This window comes from Pelobates fuscus, chromosome 5, assembly GCF_036172605.1.
Source record: "Pelobates fuscus isolate aPelFus1 chromosome 5, aPelFus1.pri, whole genome shotgun sequence".
Lineage (NCBI taxonomy): Eukaryota > Metazoa > Chordata > Amphibia > Anura > Pelobatidae > Pelobates > Pelobates fuscus.
The window spans coordinates 145790834-145809552 of NC_086321.1; the positions used below are offsets into that span (position 1 = coordinate 145790834).

Here is an 18719-nt window from a genome sequence, read left to right on the forward strand (position 1 = left end):
GAAAGTATTTAGAAAACTGGGCAGACTAGATGGGCCGAATGGTTCTTATCTGCCGTCACATTCTATGTTTCTATATTCCACAAAGTTTGAATAATATAGCTATAACCCAGAGGTTTCTGAATTATACACAAATACAAAAATTGAAAGAGATAATAGATTCAGAGAATGGAATGGATACTACATTATACATGGAATTCAAACACACATTTCACTGCTGGATAGACTTCCTTTACCGTGTGGGTAAAAAAAGGTTAGGTGACTAGATGTTTAAGTTCCTGGAGTTTGTGAGGACAGACGCTACAGGAAAATGGTCTGCCCTTACAAGTCATGTGACACATATGACAATTTAAGCCAAATGTCAGAGGAGGCAGGAGAGGTCATAGGAGTTGAAGGATGGAGGAGAAAGAATCCCAATTTATCTGCATATTGGCAGAGTGCATATCTGGAATATTTATCATCATCCTGAGGTATTCTCGTGTGGATACAACTATGCTCTAACAAACAGAGGCTTAAACATTGAAAGAAAGGTGCACTGAGTACTATGCTTCACAAGGAAAATATCAGGATGTTGCTATCCAAATGACTAGAGTCAAGTAGTGCTGCCTAGCACTAATAGTCTAAACTAGTGCACAATTAAGTTCTACCTGAGACTTCAAATGTATTTATGGTGTTAATAGTGGCGCAGGTAAAATTACTTCGGCACACATCTATAGGTAGATATATATCTATATCATGTAAAGATAGCTGTACATCATTCGTCTGGCACCCGATAACACGCAACACATACACACTATGCAAATGGGTTACTTCTCCCAAACGGATTTCTGACAATTTCTTTTCTCAGATCAACACCTCTGTTTTGTTCTCAAGAGCCCCGTCACCGAACAACCTCAGCATAACCCTCAACAAAGGGGAAACCTTAAAGCAACACTATAGGCATCAAAACAACTTACGCCTAATGAAGTAGTTTTAGTGTATACATCCCTGCAGTCTCACTGTTGAATTCTCTGTCATTTTGGAGTTAAATCACTTTTGTCTCTGTATATGCTGCCCTAGCAACATCTCCCCTCGCTGAGACTCACACAGCCTGCATGATAAAAAATGGCCTGCATGATTGAAAATGAATCAAATTTTTATCAGATGCTAACTTGCTTTAGAAATTATTTACTGTAAATGTAATTTTAATCACAAACAGGAGGCTCCTGCAGCTGTAGAAGGCTATTAACAGAGCAGGAGATAAGAAATTCTAGATTAAACAGACTATGCAATAAAGGAACCTAGGATATCTAGGTTAAATTTCAGGATGTGATGAGGGCGGCAGTGCAAGTCTCATGCCAGGGGAGGTGTGACTAGGGCTGTATAAGCAAAGTGATTTAACTTTTTAATTGCAGAGAATTGAGCAGTGAGACTGCAGGAGCATGATCTAAACACCGAAACTGGCTTTTTTCAAGCTCAAGTTGTTTTGGCGTCTGTAGTGTCCATTTAATTCTCTCAAACTTTAGCAACTGCCAGCTGTTCTCTATTTTCAACTCTTGTCCATCTCTCCTTTCCTGTACCTTCAACTGTACACTAGACAAAGCATCTCCGCTCAACTCAAAACATACACCTCCAGACGGACACTCCTCTAACCATGGCACAGTAAGTCAACCTGCTACCTACAAAGATGCTCCCATCAGCTGAACTCTGCTGGAGGACATCTCGCACCTTGTGAATCTTTTTTCATTACAAATCATCAGTTAAGAGAAGAATTCTCCCCCCTTCACTTCTCTCTCATTCTGACTTGGACTGTGACTCTCCTACGATTTAGAGGTTTTCACCAGCTACTGAGCAGGAGGTGCCTGCATTTCTCCTTTCCTCTCACCTCATCACCTGTCCCATTGATCCCATACTCTCTTATGTTATTTCCCTTTGTCTTGTTCTATCCTTTACATGCATCTTCAACTGCTCTCCTTAAACGTGCTATTGTCTAAACTCGTCCTAAAAAAAAAAAAAAAAAAAGCTCTCTCTTGACCCATCTTACCACCTTCCTATATCTCTACTGCTTTTCTCTTTAACCCCTTAAGGACACATGACATGTGTGACATGTCATGATTCCCTTTTATTCCAGAAGTTTGCTCCTTAAGGGGTTAAAGCTTCTGAAACATGTCAGTCTGTAACCGTCTGACATACTTTCTCAACTAACTTCCTCTAACTTTTCACACTCTTGGCCTTCGTGACACTGTCCTTTCATGGTTTTCGCACTCTGTCTCAACAATTTCAGTGCCTACTTTTCTGGTACTTTCTGCTCCCCACATCCTCTCTCAGTTGAAGTCCCCAAAGGCTCTGTCCTTGGTAGCCTTCTGTTTGCTCTTTATACTGCCACTCTTAAATAGAATAAATAATTTGAAGCCTAAATTATTATTTTTTTAAAACAATGTATTCTTTTTGATTCCACTGCCACCTGTAGGTCTATGACATCAATATATATATATCTATATCTATATATATATATATATATATATATATATATATATATATATATATATATATATATATATATATATATATATATATATATATATATTCTCCCTTAATCTCTCTCCTGCTGTTCTAGAATGAGTTTCCAGTTGAATATTTTCGGTCTCAGATTGGATGGCATCTTGATTTCTAAAACTCAATCTGTCTGAAACGGAGAATCCCATCTTCCCTACCTATAACAATAATCATCCCCTGTTGCCCTTCCTGCAAGTTGATGGGATGTGCATCAGCTCGTCCTTGTAAGCTCTCTATCTTGGTGTTCTATTTGAATCACCTTTACACCACATTTCCAGTCACCAAATCCTGCCAATTTCACCATTAAAAAAATAGAAAAACGTTGCCCATATGCACCCTTTCTTACACAGGATGCTAAGCAGCTGGTTCATGTTCTTGTAATTTCTCACATTGACTACTATAATTCTTTCCCAATTAATCTCTCCATAAACTATATTGCCTCTACAGTCCATAATGGATGATGCCACCAGGTTATTTATTTTTTTTTAAATCATAACATATAATCAAGAAAAGCAGTATCTCAGTGCAATGTGTTCCTTAAGAAGCAATATTACCAAGTCTCAGAGTCAACTCATTGAAAGAGTAGATTAACCTGCTTTTAATCTGAAAAGAACATTGCATGCGCATTGAGACAAAAACTTCATCCCTTGGAAGGAACCTATTATTTAATCAATTCACAGCTATTTGTAGATAGTTTCATCTGAAAAGGTACAAGTAGTTTTTTTTTTTTTTTTTTTTATAAGATTTCACACATTTGCTTCAGTCAAAGAATCACATTTAAATTTAAGCTTTAGTGTCACTTAAATAAAATAAAAAGGAGATACCTACATATTTTTCTGCATATAAAAATATTTTTCAGTATAAAATATTCCAGGTATGTGAATATATTATCTTACCTTTGGACTGTCATTGAAGGTCCTTCAACAAATTCCATGGTATTAATAAATGTGACAGCCTTTGTTCCACCACAGGAAGGAGATCTAAGTATCCCAGAGGGTGATGATGGAGCATGGTGACCAGGAGACTTGTATGACCCATTGCTAACCCTACCTTGCAAAGGTTGATGGCTCTGGATATTGTTATTGGCCAAGTCAGCCTGTAAGGAGGTGGTGGAAGTCCTAGGGGCTCGGGAGATTGCACTGGAGAGAGAGGACACAGAGGACTGTAGAATAGGGTTCCTGGAGCTGAAGCTAGGAGCTCCAGCTAATAGATTGTCCTTTGACCCGTAACGGCCTGCAGTAGCACGAGGGTTCTCGGAAAGCGAGCTGACCTGCTGCAAGCTGTATGTGCTGGGGGTATCATAGACCCCAGAGTCTGCAAAAACAGAATCCGCATGTGAGTGCAGCAGCTTCTCCCTCTCCTCCATCTCTTTCCTTTCCTGAATAGAGGCCATAATGGATTTAGAAAGGTTATCATACCGCACAGGTGAAGGATCCCTCTGATGTCCAGATGCCCTGTTCAGCACAGGGCTGAAACCCTGCACTGGTTGCCTCTCTCCTCCTCGTAGATGGCACATTTTGGCAGACATATAGGGTGAGTGATAACCCACAGAGCCAGCTGCAGTGTGGGCAGTGCATTTAGCAGCTGCTGGAGACATGGGATTTAGTAAGCTGTCATAAGACAGGCTCCCATTACGGTTGGACAAGGCATTGGGGGAAAACACATTTTTGTATGGTGTGTTTGTTCCACCTTCCGACTTTACCATCTGGAGAGGTACTTTCTCTGACTCACGGCGACCAGAGTTCTTCAAGCTTAGGGACCGTGAATTGGCAGTAAATGCATCAAGCTGGAGTGGAGATGACTGGTAAGATTTGTGAAGTGAGTTCTTGCGATATTCAGGGACATCCAGGTTTGGCTCTGATTGATAATCATGGCTCCGGCAATCATCTTCCAGAAACAAGCTGTCCTTCAAACCTTCTTGCATAGCAATCTATTGGAAAAAAAAATACAAAATTTTTACAGTATAATTATTGTGCTCTGAAACATCAAGACAAATTGTGAATATTAACACAGGGTTCATTAGAATGGAAGTTCCTCATCCATTCTGCTTCTTGTCAATGCACTTACACAATAGGCTATTCACTCAAATATTTAACCATGATAATTTGTATTATAGTTTATTTAGAAAAATGCAATAACTGCACAGTTCTGGTACTGTGGGCACACCGAACATGTTGTATAACGTTTTTTTATTTTTTCCCAATTTTAGACAAACTAGTCTAGTCTAAACATAGAATAAAGGAAATCTCTGCAAATGAGAGTTTCCCACAATGCACAATAGGGATTTGTCTATTAAAAACAAACAAACACACACCTTGCATGAATTAAAGGAACATTAGGGACACCACAACGACTTCTTTATGGCAAAGAAGTTTTTACGGTGCAAAGAGATCTCGTGTGCCATTTTAATTCAGGAAGCCTCAAACTGGGCACTGCAGACTTTCTCAGCCTATCACCAGATGAGGGCATCATCTGATTGATCGAAGCCATGGACCAATAATGGAGGTAGCTCAGCATAGCGATTGGGTGCAGTCCTCCAATTTTTTGGTTTAAACTGTTCATTAGCAGTTTAACCTGTTAAGGTAAGATGGCTCCTCAGACTCTCATCATATTGCATTAGTAGTTGTGGTGTTCTAAATGTCCTTTTACATTCAACATCAGGTCAGCACTTTTACCTGTTCTGTAGCTGGATGATAGTGCACTTTGGGGGTGGCTGTGAAAGCTGGTCGGTACTTGTACATTGCTGGAGTGGGAGGACTGATCATTTTTGGTGACAAACCACTCTCTATAATTTGATAAATAAAATAACTTTTATTGTACATCTTTCAATTCATATTTTTTTATTATTACATTAAATATTTGTATTTATTTTTTTACCCCAAAAATATAAGGTTTAATGCTTTATCTTGACTGTATTCATTTTGTTTACATATTCCATCACTATAAATGAGAAATACACGTTTTCTGTTATATTATTTATAATTAGAAAACCTCTTAGCCAAAACGAAAAAAAAATAAACCCCTTTCTTCTGCATACAACAATTATACCTAGAATGATGCAGGGTTATCATTACTGTTTACACTTTAGTAAAGTTTAGGATAAAAAGTATTCTCTTAGAGATAACTATGGGATGAAAATTAAACAATTGGGAAATAAGTCAACTTGAATTCAACTCCTCTGGACAAAGGAACTCCGCAGGACCAACAGGATCCCTTTTAGAAAACTACTGCTACAGAATCTGCTGCTACTTTCTTAATGCATTGAGCATAAAACCGGAGTCACTGGGGAGTCTCATAGGCTGATCTTTTCAGAATTCGGAGCAACTGCTGAATATTCTGGTTGCGAAGCTCTGTCTAATGAAGTCACTGCAAGTTGCTCTGGAACTAAGTGATCATAGATATTAGACGTCTAAATAAGTGCATTTCTGAGTGAGTTTCAACAAAGACCCACAATGACATGAAGACATACTCAGAAACATATTTATTGGCTGAATGCAAACTATCTGCTTTTACAGCAAGTATGGGTATTAATCTGTATTTAAAAAAGAAAAAAAAAAAAAAGCTCACGAAGGTAGACTAAAAACAATATTTAAAAAAAAAAAATTAAATATTTAAATTGCTTTATAAAAAAAAGTAGTATATTGATGGTCTTTTTGCTGGAGTAGAATAGTATTTTAATATTTCTAGACAATACACTGAAATACAAAAAAAATTAAGGAAGCCGTATCTCAAAAGCTACAGAGTTTGTTTGTTTAGATTAGTTGATTAAGTCAGCTATTGGCTGGCAAGGAATTAATACAAATAAAGTTCAACAACTTTGGACACACCTGATTTTAAAAATAAAATTATATATATATATATATATATATATATATATATATATATATATATATATATATATATATATATATATATATATATAAAATGAAGTGAAATCAAAGTCCTGTTCTAATCAATGCTTACCTTCATTGGCTGCCAGGGGTCCTGCTATGTCAGAGTATTTGATGGTATCTCCTTTAGGGGGCAGTGACGGCTGCATATCCAGCGACTTGTCATTGATGCCATCCAAGCTTCCTTTGGACTGAAAGGACATAGAATTAGAGGAGGAGTAGGTTAATGCAGTACCTAAAAAGGTATTCAAAAATAGCCCACTGCCGCCATATATGGTTTCCCTGTACCAGTGCAAAATATAATGAACAGACAATAAAAAGAAAACTCTGGTGCAAAATGTAAATGCAAATGCACAAGTGCTACATATTTAATGGAGGAACATGCACACAAATGTACAGATGTTTTGTGTCAATGTACATTGATAAAGGGCCGTGACCTAAAAAACAATGATATCGCAGAACACAGATATAGTGATATTACCTTGGCACGATGCAGATTGGCTTGGATTCCATTGTCACTGATCTTCACTGTGATCTGACGCTCAGACACATCTGGCCGAATAAAAGGAGGCTTTATAGTGACTGGTAGCTTCTTCTTTGGTTCCACCACATACCTAACACGAGGGACAGGCATGAATTATTATCTAACACTTGTTTAAAGCTCTCTTACCCCAGTATAGACAGACAATCCACTAGCAATACATTACAAGCACTGGTTATGGACTACAATACACATGAAAGAATTAAATGCTACTGTATGACTTGCTGCATGTGAACGGATAAAGAGTATATGTGATATGTGTTGTTTTAACTCCCCATTCAGTAGTAACATTTTATATTATATTTCTTTGTATTTTTGAAAGCAGTATCTGTGGGTTTTTTTTCACAATAACAAGTTCATAACCTCCCAAATAAATTACCTGGGTGACAAGGGGCTGCAGAGGACATGTTGTATATTTCCACAGCATCCACGGGTGAAAGGGTTAACTCCTCCCCTGAACTTCCCGGTCACCTGCAAATTCCAAGACCGTATAATTGAGAACAAATATTTACATCACAACAAGAAAACAAATCGTTACAAACACTGAAATGCATAAACAGTTTGGGAATACAGTTTTAAAAATGATTCTGTGTGTAATGCTTAAAGCAATTGATCTCTGTACTTTATTCCCCATCCCATTGGTTATGTTTTCTGGATGGCTGATTGGGGAGTATAGACACTGATCAGCGACAACATTAAAACCACTGACCGATTAAGTAAATAAAATTGATTATGTTACAATGGCACGAAGTGAACAGTACGTTTTTGACTATAATGTGTTGGAAGCAGGAGAAACGGGCAAGTGAAAAGATCTGAGTGACTTTGACAATGATCAATTAGTAATGGCTAGACGACTGGGTCAGAGCATCTCCAAAACGGCAAGTTCTGTGGAGTGTTCCTGGAATGCAGTAATTATTATCTACCACAACTGGTGCAAGGAAGGACAACCAGTGAATTGCCGTCCGAACTGGATCATGGAGCAATGGATAAAGGTTGCCTGGTCTACTGAATCACATTTTGTTTTAGATCAGGTGTATGGCATGTGCTTCGTTTACCTGGTGAAAAGATGGCAGCAGGATGCATGATAGGAAGAAAGCAGGCTTGTGAAGGCAGTGTTATGCCCTGGGCAATGTTCTGCTGGGAAATCTTGGGTCCTGGCATTGCCATGTACCCCCTTCCTAGAGATTGTTGAAAACCATGTACACCCCTTCATGGTAATGGTGTTCCCTGATGGCTGTGGCCTCTTTCAGCAGGATAATGCACCCTGACACACTGCAAAACTTGTTCAGGAATGCATTGGGGAACATAACAAAAAGAGTTCAAGTTGTTGTCTTGGCCTCCAAAAATTCCCAGATCTCAATCCGATTGAGTATCTGTGGGATGTGCTGGAACAGGAAACCTGATGCACGGAGGCCATACCTCGCAACGAGCAGGACTTAAAGGATCTGCTGCTAATGGCTCTTGGTGCCAGATACCACAGGACATGTTCAGAGGTCTTGTGTAGTTCATGCCTCAAAGTATCAGAGCAGTTTTGGAAGCACCAGGAGGCCTATATGATATTAGGAAGATGGTTTTAAATGTTGTGGGTGATCAGTGTAGTGAGTCTCTCTATTACCACCAAAACATTACAGGTTACTGAAGAGAAAATTTACAACATCTCAGAGGGCCCAGAAATATGCTGGTATTATACCAGGGTTCAGGCTAAAATTACAGCCACCATAGCTCCCATTCTCCCTGTCCCCATGCTCAGCGTATTACAATCAGTAGCCGTAAGCATTTGATATTTTTTACATATGTCCAGAGTACAATTATTCTGATTCTTCCACATGAGACCAACAGGAACACATCTTGAAGAAAACAAAAACAAAACAAAGCAATTGCTCCCTTGGCAACCAGCATACAGGATTTGTGACTTTACAGCACTATTACGTGGGTCATCACTTTATTTTACATATTCAATGTAGACTCTGGCCTGTCCCTGATCTGGTGCACCATGAAGCCTGGTGAGTGTGGCCTCCTTCAACTTACTATGATTTACAGCACTATTAGCCTGCTGATCAAAGGAACAATCCAAGCACCATAACAACTACAGCATGGTAACAACATAGCCCTACCCTCCACATTGTAGAGAGTGATCACTTTAGAATAGTTGGACATCTCACCTGGGGCAGTTCCCTGCCTTCACTACTTTACAAGCAAAGCCAGAAGTTCTCTCTCTAAGTCTGTCAGTGCAGGGCTTAGCTCATTGGCCGAGAGTGATCAGATGACACTCTCAGCCAATGAACGAGTGGCTTAGCACAGGAGAGCTAATGGAATCTCCTGGGAAGGAACATCTGGCTCTTTATAGAAGGGAATGGAGACACGAAGCTGTGCCTGGCAGTACCTATGCTATATTTATAAAATAATTAAATGTAAAATGTCAGAATTTTTTTTTTTTTTATATAAAATATATATACGTACATCTCCTTGTTAAGTAGTCAAACTATTTTAGAACAGTGTGATTTGAGATATATGTATATATCTCAAATCACACTGTTCTAAAATAGTTTGATTGACTACTTAACAAGGAGATGCCAGGACACGGCAAGCACCATTACCATTACAGTTAACGCAGCATGCTGTTGTGGTTATGATACTTTGGGTTTCACTTTAAGAGCAGCTGGATGTGTGTTTAGTTGCCAGTTAGAAATGTACTGCAGCAATGAGGAAGCATGAATTGTGCTTAGACTGGTGGCCAACAATCCAACAATCTTAATGCTTTCCCCATGCGATAATTCTAGTGGGTATGTGTCATCTGATGCTGACCAGGCTGTCCGAATATAATACCTATGTATAGTGTGGAGATGTAAAGTGGCTGAGGAATGAAAAAGCTAAATGTTGTCACTCTTTTCTGGAAGCAACAACAGTATGCATACATCCAAGAGTGAATCAATGCAAAGATCATACCAGTGCATGCTATAGAGTACCAGCTGACAAACAACTCTGTCTCCAACCTCACGAGTAGGCACCAAGATAACATGCCAGTGCATCCTAAAATTCTGGGAGAAATTGGTGGTTGTAAATACAAAGGAAAGCTTAATCATGTTTTTGACAGACACGTGTCTAGATAGGTTGTTTTTTTTTCATGATGTAGAAAATGGACATAATACACAGGCGAATAGGTTCGTATATGTAGATTTAGGGGTTTGGATATTTAATCACTCAACATATTTCACTGTCCAAGGAGCCCTATTTAATATAAATAAATAGCATACATGACTAAGTGTGTATTTCCTTTTGTTACTTTACCTGTTCATTGGTTGTGCGGCCTCGTACTACAAGTACAATATGGAAACCAGTGAGGCCAATAACAGGAATGAAGAACAGTCCGGCCACACACATTACCGATATGCTTGACCGAACAGTTAAGGCTTTTATCTTTAAAAAAATAAATCCATAATTCCTCGGATTAGTGCCCTCAGTGCAATCATCTTTTTTTTTTTTTTTAATGCAAATATCTTAATAGAATATGCTTTACTTATACAAGAGAACGTGTTAATACTGCTCCTTCAAAAACCCTATGCATTAATTAACCAAGATACACAAATGGTTTAGATATCCCTAAAACATGTATCACTTTTATACTACAAAAGAAGTGGTAATTAAACAAATAAAAATTAAAGAGATGATGAGCTTGGCTTCTCTGCAGCAAGGATACGTGATGCTAGTGTGCACTTCTCCAAGAACTTCCAGATGGTTCAGGACAAATATTAGCCCAAATGAGAAGACTCCAACCATATGTGTGCTTAGAGAAAGCAAGAAAAGGAAGAAATAGCGATAATTCCTCCGCCCGATGCAGTTATTCACCCAGGGGCAATGATGATCAAAATCCTGAAAAAAATTAAATATAAGATCAAAACAAATGAAAGTGTTAGAGCTCCTTTGGCATAACATGTGCATTAAACCGCAATACAAGATAATGAATAACATTTTCATAGTGCAGGCTTATATGAACATATAGAATAACATGTCACTGTACTTATTTCTACCAATCTGTCTATTGTATTTGTTTTCTGAAAAATCTTCATCATGCATCTCTTTCTGTAAATTGTAATATGAAGTAAAATTATTCAGGTCCTTGGAGTAAGATTTTAGAAAGTTAGCATGAGACTTAAAACATTTATAGCCCTATGGGACACCCTATACGAAATTGTCACACTGTCTCTATCCATATGTTGAACAAACAACAGTTCATCATTTCAGCATGTTTTTAATGATCTTTTATGCTGCCTTTTGTTATTGGATTTCTGAATAGGTCTGATTTAGCATAGGGAGCATATGTCTGTTATACCAACTAGGGACGATTGCTGGCTATACAACCCTGTCTCTGACAGTAAACTTGTTGATGTTCTGTTTCTTTCCATTGTCCTTGGTTATATGATGCTTAATTAAAAAAAAAAAAAAGCGCTGTACATTGGGTGGACTAACAGACATGTAATTTTAACCAGACAATTGAACGTAGAGGAACAAAGAAGTGGAGGGCCCTGCTCAATGAGCTTACATTCTAGAGGGAGTGGGGTATAGTGACAGAAATGGTAAAAGTAGGGGTACGAAGTAGGATGTTGGAAAAATATTCATTGAGGGCGTATTAGGTCATTTTTGACAGTTGCAGGAGAGGAGTCATGGGAGTGGGGGATAAAAACGGCTTACAGTTTAACTGATATGCTTTCTTGAAGAAGTGAGTTTTCAATGATTTTTTGAATGAATGGAGACTGGGTGAAAGTCTTACGGAGAAGGGAAGGGAGTTCCACAGAAGAGGTGCAGCCCTGGAGAAATCTTGGAGGCGAGCATCAGAGGTGGGAGTACGGACAGAGGATAGACGTAGGTCTTTGGCAGAGCGTAGGGGCCTCAACGGGACATACTTGTGTATTAGGGAGGATAGGTAGGTTGGAGCAGCATTATGTAGGGACTTGTAAGCAAGCACCAGAATTTTAAATTGAGCCCTATATTTAACTGGAAGCCAGTGCAGGGACTGACAGAGCTGGGAGGCGCGAGCGGACAGGAAAATGAGCCTCGCCGCTGCATTCATTATAGATTGCAGCAGTGCAACCTGGGAACATGTAAGACCACTGAGAAGGGTATTGCAGAAGTCAAGGCGAGAGAGAACAAGAGCATAGACCAGCACGTTAGCCAGAACTGGTGCACTATTACTGCTATGTGCGACATGCGTTTATGTTTCTGTGCCTCATGCTGAATATGTGATGACTATGCACCAAGAAAATAAAGATTTTTAAAAAGTTACGTTAAATAAAAAAAAAAAAAACAACACAACTTTAGCTTCTATGCTGCAATTAATAAAGTAAAATAAGAGGGGGGCCGAGCCTGACACCGCACTGGAGAAGACACACTTTCCTAGAGCTCCTGAAAAGCCCAAAATCGGGGGCATCACGCAACAATTCTCGACACATATCCTGCCACTGCCTCAAATGTATCCCGCTGAAACCGCCGACGCAGTTTTTTCTGACTCCCGGCTCCAAAAATCGACGCTGAAACGGCAAGGCCTACCATGTGGGCGGACACCAGTGAGACAGAGCTGGAGGACTCTGGCCCTGGAACACATTCGGCCTGGAAGATTGGCATCCCTGCCTTCAAAGTACAGGTGAGATGGGACGCAGGTCTTAAAAAAACACTCCCACATACCCTGAATACTGCATTGCCAATCAATGTCAGACAAACTGGGACTATTGGCAGCACTAGAAGGAAAGACTCCTTTTGAGTTCGAGGAATGCTAACTCCTTTTTTCAGGACTTAAGCAGGGCCACACTACTTTGGCGCAAAAATATGCAACCACTCACTAAACCTCTCCAAGCAGCAGGCATTGCCTACAAGTGGTCGACCCCAGGGACCATTTGGGTTACCAAATATGGCAAGCAATACAAGGCCACAGGCCCAGCTCTAATGGCGGCACTGGGACTCCCTAACCTCGACAACACAGCCAGGCCCCCAACCTTGGAATGCAGACACAGCAATGGTCGAGGCACCAAGACCTGAACTAACTATCACTGCCTACAGCCTCTATGTTAATTTGTCTATTATGTTATGCAAACTTTTTTTTTATATAATTCACATTTAGTTAAACTTTATGTTGAAACTACCAAGCCACAGTCCATAAGAGGAGAAAGAGGTCTATTGAGGCTGCACTACCCTGCTCTGGTGACAACCTTCCCTTTAAAGCAAGGGGCCCCTCAGAAGAATGCCACACCGCACCACAAGCCAAACAGCCCATATCACGGGCATCCTGGGGCGCACCCTAAACCACTATCCTTAAGAGTAGAGACCGGGGCTTGACTACCATACTCAGAAGTCATAGCCCATACATCACACCTCACCCCACCCTAAGGCTCCATAATATTTGCACTGATCCACATTGACAGGTGTCTTATACCCCCACAGATTTAATTGTTAATTTCCTCGTTACAACATATCAGTCCATTATAATTACAAAAAGTGCGCGAATTGTACTTCTACCATGCCGTGTGTTTACTGTGAATTCGAATGGCGTGTATTTGGTGTTGTGGTATTACACGTGTCTTGGCACCGCATGAAAATAAAGAATTTTAAAAATAAAAAGTAAAATAAGACCATTGTCTTTAAATACCCACATTCAACTAATACAGATTCTGGAGCCTCCATAGAACATAACAAATGGGATCTATTTACTAAACTGGGAATGTTAGTGAAGTGCATGTTTTAGGGGAAAATAACTGAAATATGAAAAGCTAAGAAGAGAAAGAATTCTATAACTCAATTATTGTGGTCTAAAATTTACGATTTTCTTGTCAATTCTCCACAGTTTCTAGTTTAGTGAATAATCCCCAATGTATCTGCTCTTTGTCACACTGAATGCTATTAAGTCTCAATGTGAGTGTTTTAATCTGTCTCAGAGAATGTGTTCAAAGCGGATTATTGTGTTATAATTTGTCTCAACCATGTCCCTTCAGCAGACACAGGCTCTTAATGTTCCCGTAAAGAAGGATAATTCTAATGCCTGATCTTCAATGGTTTGCCAAGGGATTGTTTAATGCATTAGGCCTGAGCAAGGTTTTTCAAGTTGAAATCTTGCAAATGGCCCACACACACAGAGACAAACCAGCAGAGACAAAATAAATAAATACAAAAAAAAAAAACGAAGATTTTTTTAAGGTGCTTTGTTTTTTTTACGCCATACTCAGTGACAAACAAACAATGCCGCCATGAGCCAGAAGTCCCACTATGTTCCAATGGTGCATTAAACTATCATTATCAATCATTTGTGTGAGGCCATTATTATTACTCTCTTTTTTTTTTACTACAGTACTATAAATTAAAATATTTATATGGAATCATATCACACACAAAAAAAATTAAAGAATAAATACATGCACACATTTTTAAACAGAACACATGAGAAAAAAAATCAGCTGAATAGCAAACCCATGATTGCTTTTAAGGAGCTGTGCTGTAAAACAGGGACAGACAGCATCTGTCGTTCCATATGTTGCTATCTACAATTCCGTACCAGCTGGCAGAGAGTCATAAGAAATGCAGTTTACAGCAATCAGTGCTTCTGGCTGGCAAAGCATCATGGGAAATGTAGTCCATACCAACTGGAAAAGCATAGGTTTACTCTTGCTCCAAAGGAGACACTATTTAGGAATACAATCTACACACCACAGAAATTAGCATTCTATTTACCTCTACACAGTTGTCGCAGACACTACAATGTGAGCAGCGAGGTGGGCGGTAAAAGTGGCAAGTAGCACACCACTTCATCCGTACTTGTATTCTTTTGATCTCCACATTTTTGTATAGTGGTGCCCGGAAATCATCATCCTTATCTTCATCTTCATCAGCTGGTGGGACACAAAAATAATAAATTTAAAAAAAAAAAAAGTTTAAAAAGTTATCCGGGCCATATTTACACAGAAAATGCAATAAATAAAAATCCCACAGTGTGAACAAATGCAATGTGCACAGCATTGGAAAACACAAAGACAAAATGCATTTACATCATTAAAAGGTAATAAGGCAGTACTTATTTATGAAGATTTTCAGGGTTCTTCACGAAAGTGAGAATTCAAGGTGAATGTCACATTTAAGGCAAAACTGGAAGTATAGCGGAATTCGAGAATTTTTCCAGTTTGGCTATTTTTCCATTAAAAGTTGATAACTTTGACCTGCCCCTACCGATTTTAGCCAATCCAATGCTTTTGATGATGTCACCAAGGGGGCAGGGCCAGCGCCATCAGACCAGTGGAGAGCTGAAAATAAGGAGAGTTTTAACCCATTCTCAGGGGCTAAGGGGGAGGGAGGGGGTGCAAGCCACCTAAATGGTGGGTTTTCACTATAGGCTCAGTAATAGGCGTTTGTGTTCCTGAGCCTATAGTGATCCTTTAAGGAGCTATGGGCCCAATCATAGCTTTTGAGAACGCCTATGTTTAGATGAAACGCGTTAGGTGTTCCAAATATATTGTTTTATCTGTTTACCTTATTTGCTTTTATTTTTATTTTTTTTAACATTAAAGTACTTTTTTTATTGGACCTTCTGCTGCTGCTGCTGGATCTTTGGGCATAATAGCACCTAAGTGTATTGGATTGAGCAAACCATACTTTTCTCTTTAGCATGTGAGTAGGTTTTTTAAAATCTTTTTATTGTGTTTTTCACTCCATATTTATGGTATACACTATTGTGGTTATATTTGTTCTTTTGCACATATATATCTACAGAAAAATATTGACTACACCTATATCCTTGAGTGGGGATCATACCACTTCATCAGCTAATTTGGAGCCATATTAACGGCTCAATTACATGTGAGTGCACACTTTATATTCATACCTACCCTTGCTCCATAGTCCAAATATATTACACTATATTACACTTTTTTTTTTTTATCTATTTTTATGAGGATACCTTCTACAACCACGAATATATGAAGAATCAGCACTGCACTTTATCCTTAGGCAAAAGTTGGAGCTGTATTGAAGCTCCAAAAAAGTGTGAGTGCACATTTTTCTCATTTATATTTATCATATTTTGACATACTACACTATCAGTTCCTTCTGTTTTTCTTCTTGTCGTTACATACTCCCAAGGAAGGACTATTTAGGCACTGCACCTACCTCGTGTTTAATCCAGCTTTTTAACGGACAAGAGAGACTCTTTACCTGGTGTTCAAGCTGCCATTGGACTGTAATCTACTTACAAGCGCTGAATTATAGTTGTGTGCTATTCGCTAGTTAAAACGGCTCCTGCTCTTCAAAGCAAATATAGCCAACAAAAACAGCTTTCACCCGACATATGGACTGCCAGATGAGAGGCGATAATGATGTACCCATGTTGGAAGTGAAAAGGCAGACTTAACTGCAGGATTCACCTGAGTGACCTCAGTGGCCTTCAAGCATGGTTGGTGCAGGGGAGACTGCCACTCTCCCACCACATAAGGATGATAACTAATATTGGCCCCCCATTCACCCCTTTCTCCCCCCACTATGGACCGGTGGGGGTTATCTCGTCCCAAGAAAAAGTCCTCCTGCTCCGTCGCACCCTTGCCAACAGAGACTTCCTAACGCTAAAATGGTAGCTACCGCAAATGGGCCTTCTCAAGCAGCACAGCCGCCCTGTACTCTACAACAGCTGGATGATATTTTTGCAACCTTCTGGCTTCGCGTAGCAGAGAGACAGAGGAGCTCTTCCCAGTCCAAACAACGTTACTCCTCTCCTGTTGATCATGAGAGAGTCCCTGCCACACTACCGAAAGCTGACACACGAGGCTGTCGAGATGTAAGGTTAGATGCAGAAGATCCCACTGTATTGCACAGTGCTCCTGCACAAGAGCTGAAGGAGGCTATGGTCGACTACCAAGCCAAGGTCTATCAACCTGACCTAACCAATCACGATCACATTCAAAGCCTTCTATCCTGCATGGGGGAGAGGTAAATGGCGCATAAACTAATCTCTTTTAGACACGAATACCCATAGAGAACTATTTTAGGGAGAATACAGATGCCACCTCAACCATAACTGCACAATTTGTAGCCCACAAGACTGTTAGCAGAGGTGTCCTAATTCATGCAGGGTCTTCAAATAAAAGATGAGTGTGTGCGGGTCAGGCATGAATTCTCCGGGAACTATCTACATTAGAATCTCAAACTAAGATAGAACTTACATACGATACCCACGGTGATAAAGCCGGAAAATTGCTAGCTAGAAGACTACAAAAATAGCTTACCACAAACCAAAATCCCATACATCACCTCTACACAAAACTGTATAATCCTAACTCAATTTTCAAGGAACTAGCTAGCTTCTACACTAATCTATATAATTTATGATGCGATCACATGGTACAACAACCCACCATGGAGGGCATAGAGAGGTTTCTGGGGGAAATTACCCTACCACAGATCAGTGAACATCAGAGACAAACAGTCAAAAGTCTATTTACTGAAGATGAAGTCAGGAATGCTATTCTTTCACTCCCTAAACACAAAGTGCCTGGACCCGATGGGTTCTCAAACAACTACTTTATTAAATGTGAATCTCAAATATGAAAAACAGTTAGCTTCTAGAAGAAAACCGCTTTTGTCACAATTGGTGTCACCCGAATAAGCAGTATTCGTCCCACACAGACAGGTGGGAGAAAATACTAGGCATTTCATCAACCCAATTAACTGGGCACAAACCACCAGACAACAATGTTTGGTATTGGCACTGGACGCAGAAAAAGCATTTGATTGCCTAAACTGGTCATATATGAATAAAACACTACTCAAATTTGGGTTTCCTTTTTTATCTAGTGTAATAGCCCTGTACTCTTGCATATCAGCAAAGGTTTTCAATTCTGTTTTTTGTCTTCCCCATTACTACATAACAAAGGGCACGTCAAGGTTGTCCACTCTCCCCCCTCATTTTTATTCTGTGTCTAGAACCTCTGGCCAGACACATAAAACAGAGCAGAGAGATAACAGGGGTGACTACTCCAGCTGGAGAAGCAAAACTCGCCCTCTTTGACGATGACATTCTTTTCTTAAATAACCCGACTCGGACACTGCCACATCTGCTAGGTCTCTTGGACACGTACAGTAGCGTATCCTACTATAAAAACAACATACAAAAAACCCAGGCTTTACCAGTGAGGCTTTCAACAGGCCTCCTGAATCAACTTCAGGAGGCACACTCTTTTGATTGGCATAAATCCTCAATCACTTATCTGGGTATCAAACTAGGTCTAATAACATGCTCTCCCAAGAAATCCATAGAGTGCTGCTTCACAAACTAAAGGACCAATTACATATATGGGGAGGGGGGGTGAGTAGGGGTGTCGTGGCTGGGCCGCATACATACAGTTAAAATGATGACTTTACTGCACATCCTATATCTGAACAATCCCTATTGCCATCTCAAATAAACTCCTTAAACTATTCCAAATGCTCATTAATGAAGGAGACCCTTGTGACAAGGGGATCCCAGTAGTGGCTCTGCACACACAGAAAAAAAGTACGTAAAAACCAGTTAGTCGGAAAGGTGGGGGCACTCATACAGGAGTAAAGAGATGGAAAAGGAGAGGAAAGAATGGGCAAAAAAACCCTATCTACACCTATAAACCATATACAACTCACTGTCTATTAGAAAAAAAGAAAGAGAGGAGTCCTTAAAATAGCATGAAAATAAGGGGTACAGTATATAAAGGAAATGCTCATAAATGCTCATACCTGGGGGAGTGGAGGGGGGGGGG

General features: G+C 39.6%; 1 protein-coding gene across 1 annotated transcript in view; it reads right to left on the reverse strand.

The window, feature by feature from the left end:
- ZDHHC8 (zinc finger DHHC-type palmitoyltransferase 8) overlaps positions 1-18719 on the reverse strand; it is a 101705-nt gene that overhangs the window by 3405 nt on the left and 79581 nt on the right. The window contains exons 3-10 of the mRNA XM_063454417.1: positions 14677-14834; positions 10661-10833; positions 10252-10354; positions 7343-7434; positions 6904-7036; positions 6496-6613; positions 5208-5317; positions 3429-4462 (exon numbers count right to left, since the gene is read on the reverse strand). Of these exons, the coding sequence (XP_063310487.1) occupies positions 3429-4462; positions 5208-5317; positions 6496-6613; positions 6904-7036; positions 7343-7434; positions 10252-10354; positions 10661-10833; positions 14677-14834 (1921 nt within the window). The remainder of the gene's footprint in view (positions 1-3428; positions 4463-5207; positions 5318-6495; positions 6614-6903; positions 7037-7342; positions 7435-10251; positions 10355-10660; positions 10834-14676; positions 14835-18719) is intronic.